Here is a 27362-nt window from a genome sequence, read left to right as displayed (position 1 = left end):
AGGCCAGAATGGAGCAATGAGGATCACCTTGCTTCGCAGTTGACAAGCCTTCTGCAGAAACCTCGGAATGAGAGGGACTGGAGGGTAAGCATACTGAAGACTGGAAGGCCAAGCATGACCTACAGTGTCTCTGGGGGACTCCCCCAGCGGGGGGTTCGGAGCGAAAAACCTGCTGCACTTCGCATTGGAAGGAAATATGAAGAGATCGCAGCAAGGTTGACCCCACTCGCTGAAGATCTGTTCCGCTACTGACGGATTCAGAGACCACTCGTAAGGCATCAGAATGATCCGACTTGGCCTGTCTGCTAGAATGTTGGACTGTTCCGGAATATGTGTTGCGATAAGAAAGCAACAGGTGGAGATCACCCATTCCCACACTCTCATGGCCTCATGACAAAGGGGATAAGATCTGGCCCCTCCCTGTTTGTTGATGTACCAGACTACAGACATGTCTGACTGAATAGCAATCGTCCCCACAGGAAGAAAGGCATGAATGCTAGAAGGACCGCCCTCATCTGTAGGACACTGACATGCAAACTGGTCTCCATGGGGGACCACAGGCCTTGGACTGTCCTGCTGAACAATGCCCCCCCCTCCCCCAAGTTAGGAGGCATCCGTGGTCACTATGGCTTGGGCCAGGGCTGGAATGAAGGGTCATCCCTCCAAAATGTCCGGACAGCTTAACCACCATATGAGGGATATCTGACACACTTGACTTAGGTGGAAAGGATAGGTTAGTGGTTAATCCAACAGGGACCACTGAACCGCCAAAGTCCACTGAAGAATCCACATGTGTATTCGGGCCCTCCATACAGATTCCACTGTCGGGAGATGAAAATGATAAATTAGGGAGACATGCATCCTGAGGTTTTGAACTCTCACAGAGGTCAGGAACACTTTGCCCTGGAGTGTGTGTATCCTGGCACCAATGTACTCTATCACTTATACAGGCTCTAGTAGAGATTTGGATGTGTTGATTGTGATACCAAAACTCAGGGCAAGTGTCAGAAAGTAGTCTCTGGTTTGGGAAAGTAGATGCCTGGTGGGAGCAGTGAAGAGCCAATCGTCCAGGTACGGACAAGACCTGAATCCCCTGAAGCCTCAGGTGAGCCACTACCACTGCCATCACTTTGGTAAACACCCTGGGAGCTGGTGAGACCAAAGGGTAGGGCTCGAAATTGGTAATGATTGGCCCCTAGACGGAAGTGGAGGAACCTCCTGGAGCTTCTGTACATCTTTATGTGATAGTAAGCTTCCTGGAGATCTAACAAGCACATCCAGTCGCTCTCTTGTAGGTACGGCATGATGGACTGTAGTATGACCATCTGGAACTTTTCTTTGGCCACTGACAGCTTCACGGTAGAGAGGTCCAGAATGGGCCTCAAGTCCCCTGTTTTCTTTGGCACCAAAAAGAACCTGGAGTAGAAGCCCGATACGGACTGATCTGGGGGGACAGTTTCGATGGCTTGTTTTCCTAGCAGCTTGGAAGTTTCCTGTGCTGCTGCCTTCCTTTGCGTGGGTGGAATGTCCAGGAGGTGTTTGGGACGGGTTGGAGAACCCAGGAAGAGGACAGAATATTCTCTGGGTATTATTTGCAGCACCCAGCGGTCCGTTCTTATGGACTCCCAAGCTGCTGGGTGCAAAGACAATTGTCCCCCGACTGCCTCCGGAGTAGAGCAGTTGGGCAACCCCTCAGGGTTGCTGCCCGGGTCTGTCTGAGAAAGGTTCTCAAGACCCGATGTTTCGCAGACCTCCTCGGCCTCTGGGCCGGCATCCATTCTGTCCCCCTCTACCTCTGGGGTAAGAAGAGCCCTGAATGTCTCAGGAATACTGAGACTTCAGGAACCACATCTTCTTTTGCTCTCTCTGGTTCTGGGAAAAGGACCTTTGAAGGTTAGAAAAGCGGTTCCCGATGGCAGAGAGTATCTTCCTGTCCTTCTCACTCTGGACTAGCATCTCCTTGACTGTCTTACCGAACAGAGTCAAGCCATCATAACGGGCATTGGCAAAGGACACCTTAAAGGGTTCGGTAAATTGGCACAACCTGGGCCAGGCGTTACGCCTCATGGACACACCAGACCCAGCTGCCCTAGCCGCTCCTTCCATTGCATGGGAGAGGAGTCGCATGGACGTATTCGATATTGCTCTCAAAGTGGCCATTTTTGTGGAGAACAAAGCCTTGTCCTCCTGCGACATGAACTTGGGTGGAGACTCCTCCAGCTCCTTCACCAGGTCGCGTTGGAGTCTCGTAACATGGGCCAAGAAGTTCAGCACCCTTATTGAAAAGGTAGCTGAAGCATACATCCGCTTCCCTAGCTGGTCCATCATCCAAGACTCTCGGTCAGGAGGGTGGACCGAGGAACTTTCCTGAGATAGTTCCCTCTTAGTGGCTTGCTGCTACCAACATACTGTCCACAGAGGAGCCCTTATTCCAGGAAGGCCTGTCTATAGGGGGACTCAAAACCTTATCGGGGTGCTTGGGGATCGGCTCCACAGTATCAGGTTCCTTTTACGCCCGCAAGGTGACCAAATCCACTAAAGGATCTGCTGGGGGGGGGGGGACACCCAAGATGTAGATGGGCCCATGCCAAAGGCCTCCAGAAACACAAACACTCATCAGAGGAGGGCTTGGGGGCAAAACAACCTCCGCACTGGCGCAGGATCTCCATGATGTCTCCCAAAGGAGACATCGTCAGGAGGTGACCTTGGGGAGCCCTCCTCATCATCTAAGTTTGTGTCCTCTGTTAGGGACTCAGGGGAGCCCAAGTGCCTCCTTTTACACGTATGCTTGTGAGGCACATCTCCCGTGGGGCTCTCCGGGGAGTGCTCGTAAGCCATCTGTTCCTCTGGGGGAACTGTCTGGGGCCCTTCGGGCATGCGCTGTCCCTCTGGTAAGATGATGGAGACCATAGACAGAGCTGAGAGGTCTGGGTGGAGCCCAAAGGGGCAGTTGGGGACCTCGGTCCGACTGAGAGGACCAGTTCTACCACATCGAATGCCGAAGGAGAGCAGACCTCCTGTGAAGCCAATAAGGAGGCCGGTCTCCCTGGGTCCAATGCGAGAATTGAAGCCAGCCGGAACTCCAAGAGAGGAAACCTGGACCGACAACGTTGGAGCTGATGGTATAGGTTCCACTCCCTCAGATCCAAACCCCAGGCTCCGACTCAAAGAGCAGCTCGGATCCAAACTGGTCAGATCTGAGATGCTCCAGGCAGTTGCCAGCATCGAGGATGTGAGGACCATCGGCACCAACGCCTCGACCAAGGCCAACCTCGGATCAGAGAACTCCAACGCCGAAGGTCGGATTGGGGAAGGAGTAATAGGGTGAAAAAAAGGAAGTGAGCTGCCCCCTCCTGAGGGAGGGGGGGGGGCTGACAAGAACCCCATCTGGATCTGTGTACGGATAAAGCTCATCATCTTATTCAGATCCATGTCCGGGAGAGACCAGGTGGACCGAGGCGAGGCCACAGACTCCGACCTGGCTGGTCGGGGAGCTGAAGCCCGGGAGACTGTGTGTGCCTCCTCCGTCTTTGCGGAGAACCTCGGAGATCGGAGCTGGGGGGGGGGTCACAGATCCAAGCAGATTTACTGGGTAATGCGAGATCTGGAGACCTCTTCCTCTTCTCTATCGGCCTCGACTCTCTCCTGCTCTCTACCCCTCCTCTGCTCCACTACCACAGGCTTAGAAGTGGGAGCTTGAGTCTCAGCCTAGGATGAAGGGGAGGCTAGTGGCAGAGAAGCAGGAGAGACCACCACGGCAGCCGCCATGACTGAAGCCAAGAACGTGGAGGGAGGATCAGTGGCAGGAAGAAGCCCCTTAAGGGCCAACTTAGCCTTTCTGTCTTTCAACGCCCAGGGGTTGAACCCCGCACAAATGACACAGTCAACATTAAGGTGGGCCACACCTAAACACAGTACACAGAATGTGGCCATCCGCTGGTGAGAGCTTATTGGACACACACTGTGCAGCGCTTAAAAAGAAGCTTTTCAGCTATCCTAAGGAAAGAAAAGACAAAACTTTCCACTTAAAACTTTATCACAAACCCACTCACCACACACTAAACTGACTAGAAGGGGGGGCACAGAGAGACAAACTACACTATCTACCAACTGCTACAGGCCTACACATGACGCCAAAGTGATGGGAGGGGAGAAAGGGTACCTACTCTAAGCTAAAAAGTCTAATAAAACAAAAATTAACTTACAATACCAGAAAAATACCCTGCTAACTGGAGCTTCAGAGACACGATGCTTTCACAAATCGAGCCAAACGAGATCTGGGAGTGGAAGGTAAGGGGAGGAGTCCGGAGCACGGAGCTGATGTTAGTAATTTTTGCCGGCTCGGATCTGACACAGATCCGTATTCCCACAGGTTGACAATCAAATGAAGTAAACTACTTCAGATCATGCATGTCCTCGTGGAAGGATGTAATCATCTTCAGGAATTTGTGGGGATATCCAATCCTCTGTAACAGGGTGAAGAGGCCTTTCCTGCTGACCAAGTGGAACGCCTTAGTTGGATCAATGAAGGCAATTGTACAATGGTTTCCTTTGCTTGGGACACTTATCTTGCAGCTGCCTTAGTGAGAAGATTATGTCGATTGTAGACCTTCCTGTTCTGAATCCACACTGCACCTCAGTGTAAACACATTCTGCGAGTGATTGCAGCCTGTTTAGAACTATGCAGGTGAAGGCCTTCCCAACAACACTGAGGAGGGATACTACATGGTAGTTGTTGCAGTCAGTTTGGTCACCTTTCTTCTTATACAGTGTAATGATGTTGGCATCACGCATATCCTGGGACACTGTTTCTTCCTGCCATCACTGTAGCAGGAGCTCACACAGGTGGTCAAGGAGAGCACTTCTTGCCAACTTTGATGACCTCTGGGAGAATGCCATCCTTTCCTGGAGCTATACCGCAGACAAGGGAGGAAATGGCTTTACTGAGCTCTTCTACAGATGGTGGATTATCAGGCTCTTCCATGATAGGGAAGGGGTTGTGCATTGTGTCAGCAACAATGGTCTCCTCTGAGTAGAGCTCCTGGTAATGCTCTGCCCATCCCTCCACCTGTTTATAGAATGAGGTAGGACTTCAGCAGAGGCAGATTTTAGGGGCGTAATCTTGACTGTACAGCTGCCGAAGGCTTTCTTTATGCCCTCCTACATGGCATGGATGTTACCAAAGTCAGTAGCGAGTTGGACGGTATGACAGAGATTCAGCCAGTAGTTGTTGGCACATTATACCAATAAAAACGGATTGACCGCAAAAGTAAAACAAATAAGAACAACTGCGGTTAAGGCGCACTGAACCAGGCTGCACAGTAAAGGTTTTTAATAGTAGATTAAAAACACACAAGTGCTTTCGTCCTGCCACAATGCAGGACTTTTTCAAGTGAATAAAACACACACATCTCCCATTAATTTAAAACGCTGGGAGATGTGTGTTTTTTAGTCACTTGAAAAAGTCCTGCATTGTGGCAGGATGAAAGCGCTTGTGTGTTTTTAATCTATTACTAAAAACCTTTACTTTGCAGCCTGGTTCAGTGTGCCTTAACTGCAGTTTTTCTTATCTTCTTAGTTGATGGCACACTGTCGAATTATACGCTGGGCGTCATTTATGGCCTTCCTGAGTGCAGCTAGAATTACCTCTGAAGGCTCCCTCTTGTAGTTGAGCAGTGCTGCTCGCTTGGCTGCGAGTGATGGTTCAATCTCAGCAATTCCTGCTTCAAACCAGTCTGGGTTCTGCCTCTCTCTTTTACCAAAGGTATCCATGGCGGAGTTGTAAGTGATGTCACGGATATAGTTCCACCTGGCTTCGACACTGGTTTGTGGGCAGTCCTTCAGGGCCTCTGCAATATTATCAGTGAAATGCTCTCACAGATCTGGCACTGATGTCCTGGCAGTGTTGATACGAGCGTGTTCTTTCTGCTTTGAGCAGTGGATTCATTTAGGCTGGAGATGCACCTTGCTGCCAACCAGGGAGTGATCTGTGTCACAGTCAGCACTGTGATAGCTGCAGGTGATAAGGACACAGGTTTGCAGGCATCTACTAGTGATGACAAGATCCAGCTGGTGCCAGTGAAGGGACCTTGGGTGTCACCAGGATACTCTGTGGTTAGGTTTGGTGGTAAAGAATGTGTTGGTCATGCAGAGATTGTGGCAAGAACACAACTCTAACAATCTCTGCCCATTTTTGTTCAGCTTGCTCACGCCAAACAATCAGATGCTGTTGGGACAGGAATCATGGTCACCTCCAACTCAGGCACTGAGGTCTCCAAGCATGAACAGGTGTTCTTTGATAGGTTATCCCTCTGATAGCAGTCTGATGCTCCATGTAAAACTCATGCTCTGTCTCAGCTGAAGAGCAAATTGCGGGAGCATAGACACTCAGGATAATCACTAGGCCTGAAGACGCTGAGAGGCAGAGAAAGAGGATTCGAGCTGTGCCTTTTGATGGTGGTTTGATTGAGGACATCAGGGAATTTCTCACTGCAAATTTAATGCCATGCAATCGCTCCTGTGGTTCCTTCTCCTACCAGAAGAATGTGCAGTCCAGTTCTCTGAGGATACCATTTGCTGGAAGTCTGGTCTCCTGCAGTGCAGCAATATCGATGTGGAGCCTCTTGAGTTCATGATCGATGATGGCTGCTTTCCTGGAGTTGCTGACCTGGTGAAGATCATCAGAGAGGCTGAGGTGTAATATCCCAACATTCCAGCTTGCCAATCGCAATATTGGTAATTTACTTTTCTTTTTCTGTTGTTGCCTGGTGCAGGATTTTACAGTCTGCTCTTCAGTATGTACCTTAGCTCCATGCACCCAATGAAGCAGGCAGATTGTGGTAGGTCAGCAACTTACTGGCTGGGGGCTGCCCAGCTTGAGGTGAATGATAGTTGACCAGTGGGATTATGATGGTCCCTTCCACAGGAGACAGCCCGTAGCATCCGAGCTTACGCCAATCACTCTGGACTTTTAACTCATAACTGCTGTCTCCCGTGTTGTTTCTGATGTGCAGCGGCACTGAAGTGACCCCCTCCAGGACGCAAGCCTGGGCATAGCATATGGAGATTCTGAGATGTTCAGTCGACACAATCCCCCTCTCGGCCTCCCTTATGTGGTCCAAAGGAATGTGAGGCGATACATTTAGCATCCGCTTGGCTGTAAGAGCTTCCGGAAGGAAGTCAGAGTTGACGACAAGCTGCCTTAGGGGCTCTAAAAATATATAACAATTTATCCAGAGAAAAAAGGACTTTCAGTTACTTTACAGAACTTTTAAACTAATAGGAAAAAAGACTTCTCCCATCTGACAGTATGATATAGTCACGTGACAGTCTGTTAAAACACAAACTCCTAGATTTAAAATAACTTCCATGAAGAGGTAAGTGATAAAACACAAATATTTACAAAATGGAAGTTTTTCTGCAAAGGAAACTTATTTGCCCAGCAAAGGAACAGCACCAATACGGCCATCAATCCTTGAAAGCATTAGAGGAGCATACTCTTTGGCAGTAGTATGGCTCTGGAGAGCTTGGCACCCAAATTTGTCTTTTAGTCATCTCATTTCGAGCTGCCTGAGAGTTTGAGTGCATGGAACGTGCCCTGAAGCTTTGGAAGATGGCCAGCTGTTATGCCCTTGTCAGGATATAACCACATACAGCCACGGCTACTACAGCAGTGATCAATATGAACATCAGCAGCAATGGAAAAAGTAAAAGACTTTTTTTTTTAACCTGAAGAAGGTAGAGGAAGAAGCCTGCCAGAAGACAGAATAAAAGTTTAAACAGAAACTTAGCTAGCTCAAAAATTAGCACACTAAACACCTTCACTAACTTGACCAATAGATGCATCTAACCAAAAAGGTTATGAGATATCGCTGTAGAGAGAAGGAAGGCTGTAGAGAGCCCCCCCCCCCCCCAAAGGCAATTTTACTTCTTTTAGTGGAGCGTCACTGGACATGACTGCCACTGAAAATGGCAAATAAGATCAGGGGAATCTCATGCAGGCAGGGCATTTTGCGAGAGACGGAAGAACTTTGGAGATTTAAGAATCTGAAATTGCCGGCATCAGATCTGATCATATCCGAATATCCAAAGGTTGATTCAGATGGAAAAGACAACTTTTGATCACTTTCTTCAGAATCACAATTTATTGCCTGAGGAGAATTAACAGAGAAAATCCCCTTTCAGTCCAATCCTTGTTAGTCTGACTGAGAATCAGTATCAGAAAGAGATGGAATTATTTTTCTCTTGTCATGCAGTGAGGGACCAGAGCTTAAGGAGGTAAATACTTGAAATAAACCTTTGGAAAAGCCTAACAGACCTTTCCTGTACAAAGTCAGGAAGATTGGGAAGTTAAATGTTTAACGACACCTGAGAAACAGAATGACTCAAATTAGAAGCACTAGTCTGAGAATCCGGTATCTTAGCCTGGCTACGTGGTAGACTGACAAACGTGGTTCTTCCATGGCTACACAGCACACCGTATCAGCTGCAGATGATATCGTTGGTGGTTTCCAAGTAACGACAGAAAACCATGTGTGGCTTGAGGACACAGATTTGGCTGCAGCAGAGTCACCCATCAGTGGCTGAGGCAGAGAAGAAGCCAGCGTAATAAAGGTTCTTCACCATTTTTCTTTTCTTGTGGATAGAGGTGACAAGAAATGAACAGCCAGTAGCATGCTCCATGGTTCATAATAAAAAAAAAAAAGCCTCAGTTGCAATTACTAGAGCTTGGAAGACGTGGTGAATATTCTGACAGAAAAAAAAATGTTCGAGAAAGTGACAACCTCCAAAACTGCTTTATTAGGCCCCAAACTAGAATTATTCACACTACTAGATAAATATTTCAGAAAGTAACTTTTTAACAAGCTTTCCATACAAAAATCACACCAGAAAATAAACAAATCTTCTGCCAAAGTGGTCTTGTAACAGTCACAGTAATTGCTTGCACTAGGTAAAACAATTTTCTCAAGAAGGAACCAAGTTTTTCTTTTTTTCTGAACCTAATCTTGTATTTTAATAAAAAAATGTGAACATGTTCACAGTTGCAAGTATTATATAGCTATTTCATACAAATATGACTCCAAAATTACATACATTGATCCATTCCTGCCTTCCCTTAAACCTCACTAAACCTCCAAGACATTATTCTTCATGTGTTGTTCACAAAATTTCTTTTTTTTCTATGTAATTTGCTCTTACTCTTTTCTCAAGACCCCATTTCCAGTTATTTTATCTCCATTACTTTATTCACTACATTGATTTCCATTTTCTAGTAATATTTTTTTTTGGCTGCCACCAGAACTAAACATAACAAGGCCTTATTATGTCTACACACTTCAGACCCTGTATCCTGGCTCAAAAAAGTAATTTCCCTTAGTTACATCCATTTGCTCATCCAATAGTTCTGACAGAGTACTCTGTCAGGGATGTTTTTAAGTCTGCCAAATCATTACACTCCCAAAACGTATGTTCCCAGTTACCTCTTCCCCACCACACCTCCCAACATTTGTCATCTACCTGAGAAAAAAATCTTTGTGGAGTCTGCTTGGGGTATAAAACAACAAAGTTTTTCTGGAAATAAAAACATTTTCTGAAGGTCTTCCTCAGAAGGGTACTTATCTGTCAAGCCTTGAAGAAGCTCTTGCTGACTGTCAACTCCCTCAAAGACCACAAGAATAGCACACCTCAATGGCAAGAAAGTTCTGAACAATTGGCACCCTAACCACTGATTTTATGTGGTTCTCCTTGAGCCCCTTGGTGGTTAGAGCAAGTCGAATGTGCCCATACAGCTTAGGCTGCTGCAGGATTAATGTAATGATGAACATCCTGAAAGCTGTCAAGTAAAGCAAAAGCAGTGTACTCACAAGTCAGGAATGACACTATTCTATGCTTAGGCCCCTCACTTATGCTTACGGTTGTTACAAGAAGACTGGGAATAATTACTGCTTTACTGGAAACATGCCTGCTAGTCTGACATCTACTGTTTTTAGCTAATGAGGAAGATAACCTACCCTCATATGTTTCACCTTACATAATGAAGACATCTAAAATCTGCTATGATTCAGCAGTTGTGTGTGCTAAGTCCTCCAACTCTGATTCAGTACTGTATAGGAAGAGCTTCCTTTCTTACTGCTTCACTGTTCAAACAACTACAACTCAGAGGTTCCATCGGTCTTTTGCTGTATCAGCTTAACTTCTTAAATGGAAATCACTTTCTGTCTTGTAGCAACACCCCTTAGAGAACCAAACTTAACAGTGTGCACACTGCTGCAGTCTCAGTACCACAAACACACTTTGGTGACCATGAGTCTGGAAGAGGAGGACGTCCGGTCATGTAACTCTGATAATATACAAGGAACCTGACTGTAGTAGGATGTTAAGAAGCCAGAGTGCACCAAAATCAATTCAGTTCTGTTCCACAGCAGGGCAGAGCTGAACAGCATCTGCAGCTAATGTCTATTTTACCTAAATAAAGTAGGGTAATAAAAATGAAAATGATGATGAGGCTGTCCCACCACAGGTATGCTGGAAGATCTGTTGTTAGCAATGGACAAAAGCAGCAGGAAGATAACTATGATATGGACTGGCTGCAAAAGACAACCTGAAGTTAAATAAATCAATAAAATACATGTTGAACTGAACTGCAAATCAGCCTACCTACTTACTTGCTAGTTTCTGTGGGAGGAAGTCCATTAGCATTGACAGGTTCAGCTTTCCTTCCTCTGTAGCTTCTGGTTACAACTAAAAACAAGCAAGTTTATAATGAATACATTTTTGCAACAACACTAATAATAAATATGTAAAATTAAACCTTTTTTTTTTAAACAGAAGACTTACTTTATACACATTCTTCTCACCAATCACACTCAAAATATAACCTGTAGTAAATGCAATAATCAACCAGTCTTTGGGATCCTAGCCCAAAGGCCAACAACATCACTGCTCCCTTATTTTATGGAAGAAAAGGTGGCAACAGTTTCTTTCACTAACTGAAAAGCTGTTTATGCAATTTATGAAACCGATTTTCAACACAAACCTAACTGAAGATATGATGGAGGACATGCCATTTCCAATACACTATGTTCAACATTCGTTTATCTTCTGTCTACCTTCTAGTGCTCCCAGTGGCACAGTCCACCCCAGTCTAGTTTCAACACTTCAGAACTCCTGCTGTCCCCCTGCACTGCTACTCATCAGGGTGCCACATATTTCACTGATAACTATCACCTGAAATGCTAAATATAGTCTAAAAGTGAACAAGTAGAGGAACACATTTTTGTTCTAAGTGGAAAATTCCAAATTTTTCAAAATTAAGTATACCTCAATTCCAAAGTCCTTAAGAGAAGCACAAAAACACACAAGCAAACTGACATCTATCTCTTTTCTCCATGGGACCAAGCTATACCCCTTTCCTGTGCCAAGTCAGGTAGGGCTCTAAATAAAAAAACCTTACTTTTTGACAGGTTCTTGATAACAAAAATAATTTGAATTAACAAAAAGCACTGAAAAAGAACCCACAGTGCCGCCATTATGGAACAAGATCAGCTCAAATCACTCAACTACATGGCTTGCTGAATATCATTTATTATGAAAAGGTTTTTAAATAATTTTATTAAACAATTTGTACAAAATACAAATTATTAGATAAGGTTAATACACTGCACCTTCTTTTAATATTTTAATAAAGGGGTAGGTGAGTCACTCACAGCATTACCCTGTAAAGATCACACTGCACAGTTGTGTACCACTTAGGCTGAGGGTTGGCATCACTATGCAAAATGTTATAATGAAAACGAGGGGAATGGGGCATTACAGCAAAAAATCATATTCCTACTCACAGATGACAGCATTGCTCACAGTGCAATTTCCCTTCAGAAACAGCTGGGCTGTAGAACTCTCATTTAGCAGGAATAAACAGGCCAAAGTCCAAAAGGGGTGGCTATATGGCAGAGGAGTACTGAACATAAAACAAGAACTCAGACAAGTGATACTATATAACACCTAACTTAGTAAAATGTTTTAAGTGCACCAAGACAAAGCCTCAAAATGCAGCTGGGTTTAAAGGAGACAAAGGGAAATGAATGAAGTCTCCACTCAGTCTGCTTTGAAGAAGCAGCAGTTTTGAGCTCATCAGCTGATCCACAAAGGGAAGACAAATCATGCAAACATTATGGTAGAGAAGTGGCTGAAAAACAGTGGAAACATGAGCCAGAAGGCATTATAGAAAATGATGAAGTCTACATCACACTGGATCCTCCATTACCAACAGTTCAAAAGATAGATGCTAGAAAACAGGATAGAGTGGTCTAAGAAAAGAAGACAAAAGTAGCATTGATAATTGAAATCGCCACAACCAGTGACTACAGTGTCTTTCGTAGAGAGAGACACAAAGTCATAAAATATCAAGATCTGCAGGCAGAAATGAGAGCAATGTGGAAGAAAGACACCGAGACAGTTCCAACAGTAGTAGGAGCAATGGGTCTTCTAAAACAGAATCTACAGTCATACTTAGATATGCTACCAACACATGCAACTCCATATGAATTGCAGAATGAATCATTACTGGGCACACTGCGGGTGCTGCGAAGAGCACTTTTGGCTGACATCAAAGATTGAAACAATACTAACTTCATGAACTTTAATTGTACATTGACTTAGGAATGGGGTCCATTCCTGCCATGGTGTTAGAAACCCAAAAGATTTGGAGAAATTAAAAAAAAAAAAAAAAGTGAAAATATTGTCGAAGGCAAGCAAAGATGAAAAATCCCTTTAAGGAACTGATTGACCTGGTAGTAACAGGTCATAGTTCTGTCCTTCACAGGGGCTGTGACGTGCAATGTCAAAGGAGGCCAAAAACAGGCATCTTTAATTATGAATAGCAAAGGCAAAATCTCCAGACTTAGAGGCACATATGTCTCACCTTACACACAGAGAACCACTTCCAGAGAGTTGTAAAATGTATTTTTGACAGCAACTGGCACTCATGGATTAAGGAATGCTTACAAGCTCTATAAGATGCACCCTATTTTGATCAATTACATTGCAGTGGCCATGAAGCAGTGACAACCCACTCTGCAGGTGAGCCATGACAAAGCGTAAATTATCATTCCAGGGATAACAATTTAAAGGGGATATTCCATGGGAATTCTTTATCACTGCTGCTATTTTGTCTTGCCCTTAGCCCATTAGTTTGTTTATTTAACAGATTAGGCTATGGTTATAAACTGACTCCCAGAAACCAACCTTGTGTGAAGATGTCTTATTTACTTTCCAAGGATTACTTAAAACTGTACAGTTCATCACATGAAGAGTTGAAAGCACAACTATAAATGGTTAGAACTTTCTCAGATGGTGTAAGAATGAGATTTGGTCTTGATAAAATTGCAAAAGCAACATTTAAAACAGGAAAGGAGTAGCACCATGAAAATATCAACTTGGGATATGAATGTGACATAAAGGAACTTGAGAAAGGAGTACGGGCCTCCTTGAAACTGATTGCATGTACAGATCTGCAATTGTGGAACTATATACATTTTTGCTGACTTCATGAGTTCCAAATGTTGTTAAAGTTCTAAAACATGCATAGAAGTCTATGACGGCATCTTTGCTTAGTTTAGCAGAAACATTATGGTATCAGGTGGGAATGGAAATCAAACCAGAAGTAGACAAAAATCAGACAGCAACTGAATGTCCCCTCCAAAAAAGCAAAAACAAAAGAGAATACAAGGAAAAGGATCTGATGAAATGGGAAGAAAAATGAAAAACTTACAAATACAGTGGCAAGTATGAAAATTTCCTGGAACAACCTTGTGTTCACAAAGATATGACTCAGGAGTTGTTAAGGAAAGGTGAACTGAAATAAAAAAAAATGAAAGGCCAATACTGGTAGGCCTAGGATAGTGGACTACATACATGTTAGCTTACAAAGTCCATTGAAAAGGTGGGAGAAAGAGACAAAAGTAGGTTCTATAAAAAATACAGAGGATATAAAAACTGTACACACCCCTGTGAAAATGGCAGCTTTTTGTGATATAAAAAAATGAGACCATAATAAATAATTTCAAAACTTTTCCCACCTTTAATGTGACCTATAACCTGTACAATTCAATTGAAAAACAAACAAATCTGTTAGGGGAAAAAGTATGAAAAAAAGTACAATAAGCTGGTTGCATAAGTGTGCACACCTTTACACTAATACTTTGATGAAGCACCTTTTGATTTAATTACAGTATAGTCTTCTTGGGTACACACCTGCCATCAATTAAAGAGACTCTGATTAACCCCAAATAAAGTTCAGCTGTGCTAGTAGAATTTTCCTGACATTTACTCAGTTGCCTGCTACAGCAAAAGTCATGGTTTGCAGAGACCTTACAAAGCATCAAAAGGATCCCATTGTTGAAAGGTATCAATCAGAAGAAGGGTACAAAAAATGTCCACAGCATTGGATATACCATGGAACACAGTGAAGATAGTCATTCAAAAAGTGGAGAAAATATGGGACAACAGTGACGCTGCAAAGAACTGGATGTCCCTCCAAAATTGATGAAAAGACGAGATGAAAACTGGTCAGGGAGGCTGCCAAGAGAACTACAGCAACACTGAAGGAGCTGCAGGAATTTCTGGCAAGTGCTGGTTGTGTACTACATGTGACAACAAGACCCCATTATTCACCATATGTCTGGACTATGGGGTAGGGTTGCAAGACGGAAGCCTTTTCTTAAAAAAAAAAAAAAACATCCAGGCCCTGCTAAAATATGCAAAACAATACATCAGGTCTCCCAAAAGCATGTGGGAAAATGTGTTATGGTCTGATGAGACCAAGGTTGAACTTTTTGGCCACAATTGTAAAAGGTACGTTTGGTGCAAAAACAAGACTTCGCATCACCAAAAGAACACCATCGCCATGGTGAAGCATGGTGGTGGCAGTATCATGCTTTGGGGGTGATTTTTGTCAGCTGGAACTGGAGCTTTAGTCATAGTGGAGGGAATTATGAACAGTTCCAAATACCAGCCACTTTTGGCCCAAAATTTTCAGGTGTCTGCTAGAAAGCTGAAGATGAAGAGGAATTTCACCTTTCAACTCGACAATGGTCCCAAGTATATATCCAAATCAACAAAAGAATGGTTTCACCAGAAGAAAATTAAAGTTTTGGAATGGCCCAGCCAGAGCCCAGACCTAAATCCAATAAAAAATCTTGGGGTGACCTGAAGAGGGTGTGCACAAGAGATGCCCTCGCAAACTGACAAATTTGGAGCACTTCTGCAAGGAAGAGTGGGCAAGTATTGCCAAGTCAAGATGTGCCATGCTGATAAGACTACTCAAGAACACTGAATGTTGTAATTAAATCAAAAGGTGCTTCAACAAAGTGTTAGTTTAAGGGTGTGCACACTTAAGCTTATTGTACATTTTTTATTTTTTTTATATTTTTTCCCCGAACAGATTTGTTTTTCAACTGTATTGTACAGGTTATATGTCACATTAAAGGTGGGAATAGTTTTGAAATGATTTATTGTGGTCTCATTTTTTTACATCACAAAACCCTGGCATTTTAACAGGGGTGTGTACACTTTTTATATCCACTCTAACTGGAAACAGTTGCACAGCTTGTTTGCTGGGTGTGATACACACATAAGTAGAGGGCATGTGCACTGACAGGCACAATAATGTGGCAAGACTGTTAAATTGGGGATTGTGTAAACGTTAAAATATGAAGTTAACAGAGAAGTACTTGAAAGTTGAACCACAAAGCATTAGTGGGAATGATGAAATTTATATCATAGGAAGTTACTAGACTATTGACCTTGAGGACCTTATAAGTTCTAGCCAAGATTTTAGCCCACGTTTACACAACTCAGCACCCAAAGCCCTGTCTAGCAGGGACACAGGTGGAATACCAGGGGTGTATTTTCTGTTTTCCGTCCAGTTATCCAGGTTGCGCTTGAAAAGGGATAATGAGGTTCTCTGCTTGACGTGGAGAGGGAGTCTATTCCACAGACAGGGTAGTCTCTGGGACACAAATCTGTCCCACCAACAAGTTCTAGTGATGTCACAGACAAGGCTGAGGTCACGTGTGCGGGTTATTCGAATGGAACTTGACTTGCGGATATGCAGCAGCCCCAGCAAGGCGGAGTCTGAGATTGCTTTGTATGCCAAACAGAGGTCACCTCTGGGGAGTCTGTATGCAACTCAGTAGAGGGACAGGGCTTTTAGCCTATCTGTGTAGGGTAGATGTTTGAGGCCCTGGATTCTTCTGGTGAGGAACCTCTGTGGTCTCTCCAGCTGCTGCATGTGCTTTGCAAGATACATGCCAAAGGGGGCATTGTACTCAATAATTGGCCTTATAAGGGAAGAATACAGGGATTTTGTGACCTCCTAGTCCCTGGATGAGATTCCCTTACTCATGAGGTGGGCCATGTTGAAAGCTTTTCGTACAATGGAAGCAACATGGTGGTCAAAAGTCAAGTTGCTATCAAGCTGGGTGCTCAAATACCTCACAAATGACTGCGTGCTTAGGACGTTATAAATGTAATAATATGTGGGGATGTCACTCTCCCCAAAGGGGATGATGATGCATTTTTTGGCATTCAGCTTGAGGCCATGTTTCTGGCACCAGTCATTTGTTTCGGTGAGACCCTCTTGAAGGACGTCCACACATTACTTGGGGAACTGATGACCGCGTTCAACTTGAATTCATCTGCAAATCTTGTCAGCCACAGCCCACTGGTTTTGGCCTGCACCTCAGAGAAGCATATCCCGAACAACAGAGGCACTAAGACCAATCCCTGGGGTAGGCCTTACCTTACTGCTTGATGTGGCTTCCCCTATTTTGATTAAGTGGGTTCTGTCAGTGAGCCAGTTTGCCACCCATCTGATAACATATGGATTTGATGCCTAGTTGAGACAGTTTATCTATTATGCCCGAGTGAGGAATAGTGTTGAAGGATTTGGCCAGGTCAAGGTAGGCGGTGTGCACAGTCTTCCCCTTGTCCATGGCTTTGGTGACTGTCTCAAAGAAGTCAACCAGATTTAACAGACATGACCTCCCCTTAAAGCCAAAATGTGTGGGGTCGAGTGTTTGGAGGTTGCCAATGTCCATGTTAATGAGGTCCATGACAATCCATTACATAGCCTTGCAGATCAGGCTATTGGGTCTATAATTTCCTGGATCGGTGGATACTCCACCTTTGTGTAAAGGGATGACAGTGACTGTCCTCCACTCGGCTGGGACAAAGACAGTACTCGGTCTCTGGATGAATAGGTGCCTAATGGTGCTAAAGTTCCTGCCTGAGTTCATGTAGGATGCAGCCTGGGATGTTATCGGGTCCCATGGAGACTGTATTTTTTGCCTCTGAGAGGGCAGTGATGACCTGTTCCCTAGGGATAAGAGGAGGGGGCAGGTACTGGGGATGTCCTGATTTACTGATGGGGGCAGAGGGGTGAAGATTTCGCTGAATCTGTCAGCCAGTAGGCTGGCTACATCTACAGTATTTGTGTATGTGGTGTCCTTGACCCCAGTTCTGAAAAGATCTGGGTGCTTCCTTTGAGATTGTGACATATGTGAAGAAGGCCTTATGACTGTCTCTAGTAGATGTGGCTAATTTGGACTTAAAGCTGGCTTTACTACAGACAGTTCAAAAACAGATATGAGAAAATCAGACATAGTAGCATATAGAAACAGATGCTTGATGCCAGAGCCATGGGCTCAAGCTTAATGCCAAGAAATGAGAAGTTATGTAGTTACCATAACATTCCATGTTAGTTGTCTTCTTCTCGCCTTCTTTCTTGCTGGATGGTTCGGAGCCGATCCTCGGCTCCAACTCGGCCAATACTAAAGCTTGAGAGCTATTTCCACCGGCTTGAGGCTCCCCTATATCCCACAATGCTAGGCAGTAAATACCCAGATCTCGTTTGATAGCTGAAAGAATAGCAGTGCTGGTCTCCTAGAGACACAGAAAAGGGGAAATCCACCTCTATAGAAAGACTACCTGTAGAACTATCAAACAGGGGCAATAGAGGTGGTTGACGCTGTGGAAGATAAAAGATCCCAAGGATCCTCTCGGTCTGTCCAGGCTAGGGGGGTGGCAGGTGGGACGCAAGAAAGAAGGCGAGAAGAAGACAACTAACATGGAACGTTATGGTAGGTACATAATTTCTCAATGTTAAGTTGTCAATCTCGCCTTCATTCTTGCTGGATGGGACCGCGTCCCTAGTACCCTTATCCTGGGTGGCTCATCGGAACAGACTCTTGAGTATGGTGGAACTTTTAGTTATGTACTTACCATAACTTTAGATGTTTGGGATCCATCTCACCTACATTCTGTACTGATGGGTTCGGAGCCGATCCTCGGCTCCGACTCGGCACGCTATACTATAGAGCGAAGTCTCTTATTGGCTGAGCTATTCTACATCCCAGGATGCACCACCACAGCTTCCCCAGATCTTGTTTGTCCGCACACATGCACACACATAGACTGTTGATATAATATTGCCAGGTGTTTCAAGATGAAACGGCTAAACTTGAACCGTCCGGTCTCTTCTGATCTCCAAGACAGGGGGAAGGAGGGTGGGTTATTAGGAATGTAGGCAAGATGGATCCCAAACATCTAAAGTTATGGTAAGTACATAACTAAAAGATGTTATGTGATCCTATCTCACCTACATTCTGTACTGATGGGACAGCGTCCCTAGCACCCGATTCCTGGGTGGCTCACTGGAAAACACTCCTGAGAACTGTGGAACCGAAGGAAGCTCGCCCCCGAGATGCCACGTCCAATTTGTAATGAGAAATAAATGTGTGAGGAGAGGACCAGGTAGCCGCAGCACAAATGTCACGAATGGCAAGCTTAGAATGAAAGGCTGTCGAAGTAGCCATAGCCCTTGTAGAATGAGCTTTCACTGAGGTTGTAAGCTCTTTATTAGAAAGGAAGTAAGTATGGCTGATACAGTCCCTGATCCACTTGGCAATAGTGACCTTCGTGACGGCTTTGCCCAATTTATTGTCAAAAAGGACACAAACAACTGATCTGTTTTCCGTGTTTGGTGCGTCCTATCTAAATAGAAACGCAATTGTCTGTGAACATCCAATGAGTGGAAGATGTATTCCGCTCCGAGTAGTTTGGGAAGAAAACTGGAAGTTCCAATGACTGTTGAAGACAAAAACTAGAACAAACCTTGGGAACAAAGGATGGATTAGGCCTGAGGGATACTCTATCCTTGTGAAAAACCAGGTACGGTGGTTTGACACATAGGGCTTGAACTTCCGAAACTCTTCTGGCTGATGTAATTGCCACCAAAAAAGCAGTCTTCCAAGAAAGAAATTTCAAGTCACAAGTTGCTGCCGGTTCAAGGGGAAGAGGTCAAAGCACCTAATACGAAATTAAGATCCCACGGTGGAGCGGGATGAGAAATCGGAGGTCGTAGCAGTCCAGCACCTTTCATGAAGGCTTTACACAACTTATTGCTCATCAAAGGTGGGTCTATACTTTCATGAAAATTAGAAATAGCTGCCAATTGAACCTTGATGGTAGAAACCGAAGAACCTTGATTGAATAAAGAAGCTAAAAACTTCAAAACTTCTGACACCGGGGCAGTAATGGGATCTAATCCCCAGAGTTGGGCCCAAATAGCGAATCTCTTCCATTTGCTGTTATACATTTTTTTAGTCAAAGTGTTGTGGGCCGAGGACAATATATGTATGACTTCCGAGTCCAAAACATGGTTCCTGACTATGGTCGGAAGAGGAGGAGCCAAGCTGTTAATCTCAACGAGTGAAAGGACTGATGAAGTTGTCCCGACTGGTGGATCAAGAGGTCTGGAACCTGGTCCAGGAACCATGGACCGTCCAGTACATATTTCCGAAGAAAGGGCAACCAGACTTGACGAGGCCAGTATGGGACAACTAAAATCATCTTGCTCTGCAAGTGAATCGCCTTCTGGATTCACCCTGGGAAGAAGGGTAACCGGTGGAAAGGTGTACAGTAGGCCGGTGGGCCAAGCTTGGACTAGGGCGTCCTTGGGAAACTCCCCCGGAACTGGGGTGAGAGAGAAGAACTGTTGGCATTTCGTACTGAGAGGAGTTGCAAAGAGGTCGCAACAAGGAGTTCCCCATCGTCTGAAAATCTGAGTTGCCACTCTGTCGTTCAGAGACCACTCGTGAGGGGAGAGAATAGTTCTGCTCAGTCTGTCGGCTATCACATTGGATCTCCCTGGAATGTGTGTTGCTACCAGAAAACGTTTGGATGCAATCGCCCAGTCCCATACCTTCATGGCCTCTCTGCAAAGGGGGTAGGACCTGGTCCCTCCCTGCTTGTTCAGGTACCAGACTACTGACATGTTGTCGGACTGAATGGCAATCATGCCCTGGGGGAGGTAACTGTGTAGTGCTTGTAGTGATAGAAGCACCGCCCTCATTTCCAGTATGTTGATGTGGAGGAAACTCTCGTCGGAGTGCCACTTGCCTTGGACTGTCCTGCCCAGGTAATGTCCCCCCCACCCCGTCTGGGAGGCGTCCGTAGTCAATGTGGCCACTGGGGGTGGTGGAACGAAGGGTCGCCCCTGATCCAGGTTGGAGGAAAGAAGCCACCAACGGAGGTCCTGTTTGCACGTCTCCGTGATCAGAATGAGGTGACTGAGAGGGAGATCCTGATAAGACCACTGGACTGACAGGAGCCACTGGAGAATCCTCATATGCAATCTTGCCAAGGGAACTAGAAGAACGGTGGCCGACATGGAACCTAACAGTTGTAGGACCATCCTGGCTGGGGCTCAGCGTTTGAGGAGCAATGCTCGAACTTGAGACTGTAATATTTCTATCCTCTCTGTAGGAAGATAGACCCGCATCTGCTTTGAATCTATCTCTACTCCGATAAACCGTATGCGCTGAGATGGCAGCAACACAGACTTTGCCCAATTGAAGGTGATTCCTAGGGAGTTTCCTAGAGATATAGTGGCTGCTAGGTTCTGTAAGAGTAGACGCCTGGAGGTGGCAGTTAGGAGCCAGTCTAGGTATGGAAACACCTGGAATCCTAGACTTCTCAGGTGAGCAGTCACCACAGCCAAACATTTGGTGAACACCCTGGGGGCTGTGGTGAGACCAAAGGGCAGTGCACGGAACTGGAAATGACTGTCTCCCAGGCTGAAGCGCAAGTGTCTCCTGGACGCCTGATCTATCAGGATGTGATAATAGGCGTCCATGAGATCTATGGAGCACATCCAAACACCTTCCTGCAGCAGCGGGAGAATGGATTGTAAGGTGACCATCCGGAACTTGGACTTCTTGACAGAATGGTTGAGTTTGCTGAGATCCAAAATGGGCCTCATGTCCCCGGTCTTTTTTGGCACCAAAAAGAATCTTGAGTAAGTCCCTAATCCGGTCTGGTCTTCGGGGACCGGTTGGATGACTCCTTTTTGAAGCAGCTTTGAGATTTCGATGGCTGCGAGATCCCGTTGACTGGGTGGTGGGTCCGGGATTTTTCGGGTGGGGGTGGGGGGGGGGCTGAGAAAAAGGGATGGTGTAACCTCCGGCAATGATTTGGAGCACCCATCGGTCCTGAGTGATATTCTCCCAGGCCTTTAGGTGCCTCAAAAAACAACCCCCGACTGGCTCCGGAGCGGCGCAGTCGGGCAATCCTTCAGGGATGCTGGAAGGTTGAGGAGCCACGAAAGGACTCGCGGCCTCCAGTGTTGCGGGGGCCTCTGCCGCCTCTGGGACGGCGTCTTCCTGAAAAATTTCCCCCTCCTCTGCCTCTAGAAGGGGAATCATCCTGCTGTGAGGGGTAAGTCTTTTGAGATTTACGGAACCACATTTTCCCCCCTCTTCAAGCCTTGGGATAAGGCCAGAAGGGAGTGGAAAAGCGTGCCCCTACGGCAGTCAAAGTCTTACCCTCTTGTTCACAGCAGGTCAAGGTGTCCTTTACCTTGGGTCCAAACAAAGAGGACCCATCAAAGGGAGCATCGGCAAAGGAAGACTTGAAGGCCTCCGAAAAGTGACACAGGCGGAGCCAGGCTGGTCTCCTTAGAGCAACACCTGTTCCCGCTGCTCTACTCGCCCCCTCGGCTGCATACGAAATGAGCCTCATGGACGAGTTCGATAATGATGATAAGGTAGCCAGCTGAGAGCTTACCGTCTGGGCCAACTGCTCAGGTAGGTTACCAGAGAGGGTATCTGAAAGTTCCTTGACCAGATCCCTCTGTAGTCTGGTGAAGTGCGTCAGATAATTCAGAGACCTTAAAGTAAAGGCTGCTGAAGTAAGGGTGCACTTCCCGTACCGATCCATGCTCCTAGACTCTTTATTAGGAGGATGGACGGACGTAGACGCCTCTGCCACATCTTGTTGGGTAGCAGATGCCACCACCAGGGCATCTACAGCCACACCTTTAGAGAGGAATTCCTTTTCGGGGGGGGGCTGAAAGAAATTTATTGGGGTGAGCTGGCACCGGTTCCACAGAATCCGGGTGCTCCCACGCCCTTCGAGAGATCAAATCTAGAAGCTCATCGAAGGGCAGAGACACCCAGGAGGTGGAGGGCTGAGCCCCGAAGGCCTTGAGGAATACCGACTCCTCAGCAGATGGGGGTTTGGACTGCCAGTCGCCTCGTTGCTTCAGGATTTCTAAAATGTCCGCAAAGGAGACATCATCCGAGGACGACTTGGGGGACCCCTCCGCATCATCGAGGTCGGTGTCCGAGGTGAGAGACTCGTCCGGGGAGTCAACGTGCTTCCTCTTGCACTGTCTCTTCCTGGGAGGTTCCTCTGAAGAAGCCTCGGAAGGACCTCCAGGAAGGGGGGAACCCCCACTGGGGGTGACCTCAGGCCACAGGGCTCCGCTGTCTTGAGACAGGGGGACTACAAAGGAACCAGTCTCCGTGCCAAGGGAAGGTGCCGGTGAGACGGTGGAGGTGGCCAAAGAAGATTTGGCCAAAGCACTCCTCATGGCCCTGAAGGCGGGACCCCCAGAGTCCTGGGAAGGTCCGACCCCCAAGGCCACAACAGTAGACGGCACTCTCGCAGCCGACGCACTGAGAGGGAGGCTCGGAACCGAAAACATCGGTCCCAAAGCGTCACCCCCGGGGCCGACCGAGGAGGTCCGTGTACCGAACTCCGACCCGAAGGGCGGGGTTGGAGTAAGGGTCGGGGCCGACCCGAAAACCTCCACCGGCTCCACCAGCACCGACTCCAACGGTGCTGAGGCTGTTGGAGGAGGAACCAAGACAACAGGGTGGGCAACCGGCTCCGGAGCTGATTGGGCTGGAGCAGAGACCAACTTTTGGAAGACTGGAGACTGAAACAGCCTTTGAAGTACCCTGTCTATGTCCGAATCCGACATTCTCGAAGACCGAGAAGAGATCGAACGAGTTCGAGTCGACTTCTCCACTGGTTCCGAAGGACTGGGGGACCGGCTCCGAATCGTCTCAATGAATATCGGTGCCGAGGGAGACTCCACAACCATAGTAATTTCCCTCGGAGCCGAAGTGGACTTCGGTGCCGAAGGGGAAGAGTCTGAGCGGGCAACTCTCATCGGCTCCGAAGTCAGTGGAGCCGATGAAGGTGACCCGCCTCTCGAAGCCCCAGCTGTCGGCTCCGAAGCCAGAGGAGTCGAGGCTGGAGGCATCGAGGCAGACCGTTCCGCCCTCGGCTCCGAAGTCCGTGGAGCCGATGGAGAAGCCTGCCGAGATTTCTTTGTGGCCGGTTCCGACGGGCTGGTCGGAGCCGACGATTTCTTTTTCTTCGACGGAAAAGAGGAAGAAGATAAAGCCTCCTCAAAAGTAGGTTTAATAAGCCCTTTTAATATCAATTTGTTTTTCCTCTCTTGGAGGACCCAGGAGGAAAAAGCGTGACAAACGCTGCATGACTCCTGAAGGTGTATAGGGCCTAAACAATACACGCATAGAGAGTGATCGTCCGTTATGGACATTTTGTAGCTGCATTTAGAGCACTTCTTGAACCCAGAAGGTCTGTGCTCTTTCGACATATTCAGTTCTAAACAGTACACCAAAAAGGGAAAACTTTCTAAACTGTCAAAGAAGAACAAACAAGGACAAGATCCCTCTAATAGAAAAACGGGATTACTTGTCCAACTATAACACTCAACAATACTCACTAACAAAAAATATATATCTCACGCGAGGGCAAGGCCCCTCTAACTAAAACGGGAACCTTTCCCTCAAATAAAAGATCAATTTACCACAAAACTTTGTTCAAAACCAGTCACACAACAACGATAGCTGTTAAAACAGCTTTTGGGTATGTTAATCAAAAATTTCTGACAGAAATTTGTGAAGAAAATAGACACTTAGCTCAGCCAAGTCCGAGACCACGTCTTTTGCTGTAAAGCGGCAAACGAGATCTGGGGAAGCTGTGGTGGTGCATCCTGAAATGTAGAATAGCTGAGCCAATAAGAGACTTTGCTCTATAGTATAGCGCATCAGTACAGAATGTAGGCGAGATAGGATCACATAACATCCAAAGTTAGCCCGGTTTCTGGAGGCCATATCCAATTTATAATGTGAGATAAAGGTATGAGGAGAAGCCCATGCAGCTGCTTGACAGATGGAATCTATGAGCAGTCTGTCTTGAAATGCTACAGACGTAGCTAACGCTCTGGTTGAATGAGCTCTAGGTCGTGATGGTAGCTTTTGGTGTCTGAGATCATAAATGAAGGAAATTACAGAGGCCAGCCATCTCGAAAGGGACACTTTGGAAACTGGAAGGCCCATCTTGCCTTTTGCATAGGATAGAAAGAGCTGGTTAGACTTCCTAAACTGTTTAGTCCTATCCAAATAATAGCGAAGCTGGCGATGAACATCTAGGAAATGTAACTTTTGTTCTGCCTTGTTGGAATAATTAAGGAAGAAAACTGGAAGGTCGATTGTCTGATTCAGATTCGCCTCAGAAGAAACCTTTGGTAAAAAGGAAGGGTTGGTCCGAAGGGACACCCTGTCTTTGTGGAAAATTAGAAGTTATGTACATACCATAACGTTCCATGTTAGTTGTCTTCTCTCGCCTTCTTTCTTGCTGGATGGGTTCGGAGCCGATCCTCGGCTCCGACTCAGCACTTGCTAAGCTCGAGAACTCATTTTACCAGCTCGAGGCAACCCTATATCCCATGATGCAAGGCGTGACTACCTCAGATCTTGTTTGGTAGCTAGAAGAAAACCCTGCCAAAAACACTTCTTCCCAAGGAAGAAGATTACTAAATGTAGGAGAAACTAGGCCAACAGCCGCTAACAATAATGAGTCTTCCTACTGGGAACTCTTGGAAAGAGTGACAACACCCCCAAAAAAAGGGTACAATCTCAAGATCAGTCCAGGCCAGGGGGAAGGAGGGAGGGATGCAAGAAAGAAGGCGAGAGAAGACAACTAACATGGAACGTTATGGCATGTACATAACTTCTAAATGTTAAGTTGTCAACTCGCCTTCATTCTTGCTGGATGGGACCGCGTCCCTAGCACCTCTATCCTGGGTGGCTCAATGGAACAGACTCTTGATAACTGTGGAACCAAACTTAGCCTTGTCCCTGGAGGCCAAGTCCAATTTGTAATGAGAGACAAAGGTGTGAGGAGTGGCCCAAGTGGCTGCTGCACAAATGGTGTCAATAGGTAGCCTATCCTGAAAGGCTGGGGATGTGGACAGGCTCCTGGTAGAATGTGCTTTTGGTTTTGAGGGCAGTTGCTTGCCTCTAAGAAGATAAACATAAGAAATGATAGAAGACAGCCATCTGGATAAGGTCACTTTAGAGACTGGGAGACCTTTTCTGTTCTCTGCATAGGAAAGAAATAGTTGATCAGATTTTCTGAATTGTTTAGTTCTGTCCAAATAATATCGGAGTTGACGATGGACATCCAAGCAATGAAGTTTTTGTTCAGCTTTGTCCGAATAATTAGGGAAAAAGACTGTCAAATCAATAGATTGATTAATATTCGTCTGGGAAGCAACTTTGGGCAAAAAAGATGGATTAGTTCTTAGAGATACCCTATCTTTGTGAAAAACCAAGTATGGGGAACGGACAGAAAGGGCCTGAAGTTCAGAAACCCTTCTAACTGAAGTAACAGCAACCAAGAAAATTGTTTTCCAGGAAAGAAACTTTAACAAGCATGTAGCAGCCGGTTCAAAGGGGGGTAGAATCAATGATGCCAGCATTAAATTCAAATCCCATTGCGGAGGAGGATCTCTGATTGGAGGCTTCAGGAGAAAGATACCCCTCAGAAAGGCTTTGCAAAGCTTGTGGGACATTATGTTTTGATCCGCTAAACCAACATGAAAATTAGAGATAGCTGCCAATTGGACTTTAACTGTAGAAGAAGACCCCGATTGAAAAATCTCTGCTAAGAAGTCCAAAACTGAATGCACTGGAGCAGTAAAGGGATCTATGTGTTTAGACTTTGCCCAGAAAGAAAAACGTTTCCACTTACTAGCATAAATCTTTCTGGTGGAGGACTTTAGAGAAGCTACTATGATATTTCTAATGGGGTTAGAGATCATAGGAAGCCTGGCTAAGGAAGGAAGTGGAGCAACCAAGCAGTGAGGTTGAGAGAATGAATGGCCCGGTGCGGTTGACCCGACTGGTGGGTCAGATCATCTGGAACTGGGTCCAGATGCCAAGGCTGCGCCAGGAGATGATGATGCAGGGACAGAAACCAAATTTGTTGAGGCCAGTAAGGGGCAATGAGGATCAACCTGGCTCTCAATACGGTAGCTTTCTGAATAACTTGTGGTATCAGTGGAAATGGAGGAAAGGCATACAGAAGTCCCCGAGGCCAATCCTGGGTCAGAGAGTCTCTCGGGGAATGGCCTGGTAGAGGAAAGAGGGTGAAGAAGTCCGGGCATTTGCTGTTTTGGGGTGTAGCAAAAAGGTCGCAGGAAGGGAAGCCCCACTTCTGAAAAATCTCGTCCACTACCGATTGTTTGAGAGACCACTCGTGTGGCATGAGAATAGCTCTGCTCAGTCTGTCCGCTAAGAGGTTGGATCTCCCAGGGATATGCATTGCTATCAGAAACCGATGAGAGGAGATTGCCCATTGCCAAAGTCTGAGAGCTTCTCGACACAGTGGATAGGACCTGGTCCCGCCCTGCTTGTTGATATACCAGACTACAGACATGTTGTCCGTCTGAACTGCAATAGTCCCTAAGGGAAGAAAGTCGCTGAGGGCTTGCAACGTTAAAAGCACTGCTCTCATCTCTAGGACATTTATGTGCAGATGGTATTCTATGGGTTGCCAAGTCCCATGGACCATCCTGCCCTGATAATACCCCCCCCCACCCGATCAGAGAGGCATCCGAAGTGACTGTGGCAACCGGAACTGGGAGAACAAACAGTCGGCCCTGATGGAGCAGAGGAGAAGACATCCACCAGGTTAGATGACTC

At 46.1% G+C, this 27362-nt stretch overlaps 1 protein-coding gene across 5 annotated transcripts in view; it reads right to left on the bottom strand.

Moving 5' to 3' along the window:
• The window catches only part of UIMC1 (ubiquitin interaction motif containing 1), a 2105680-nt gene that overhangs the window by 607381 nt on the left and 1470937 nt on the right, over positions 1 to 27362 (bottom strand). For all 5 annotated transcript variants that reach the window (XM_044069293.1, XM_044069294.1, XM_044069292.1 and 2 more), the window contains one exon: positions 10665 to 10740. In XM_044069293.1, coding sequence (XP_043925228.1) covers positions 10665 to 10740 — 76 coding nt within the window. The remainder of the gene's footprint in view (positions 1 to 10664; positions 10741 to 27362) is intronic.

The sequence above is a fragment of the Protopterus annectens genome, chromosome 4.part0 (assembly GCF_019279795.1).
Source record: "Protopterus annectens isolate FY-2018-M chromosome 4.part0, PAN1.0, whole genome shotgun sequence".
NCBI classification, from domain to species: domain Eukaryota; kingdom Metazoa; phylum Chordata; order Ceratodontiformes; family Protopteridae; genus Protopterus; species Protopterus annectens.
This window is presented reverse-complemented; position numbering and strand designations above follow the sequence as displayed.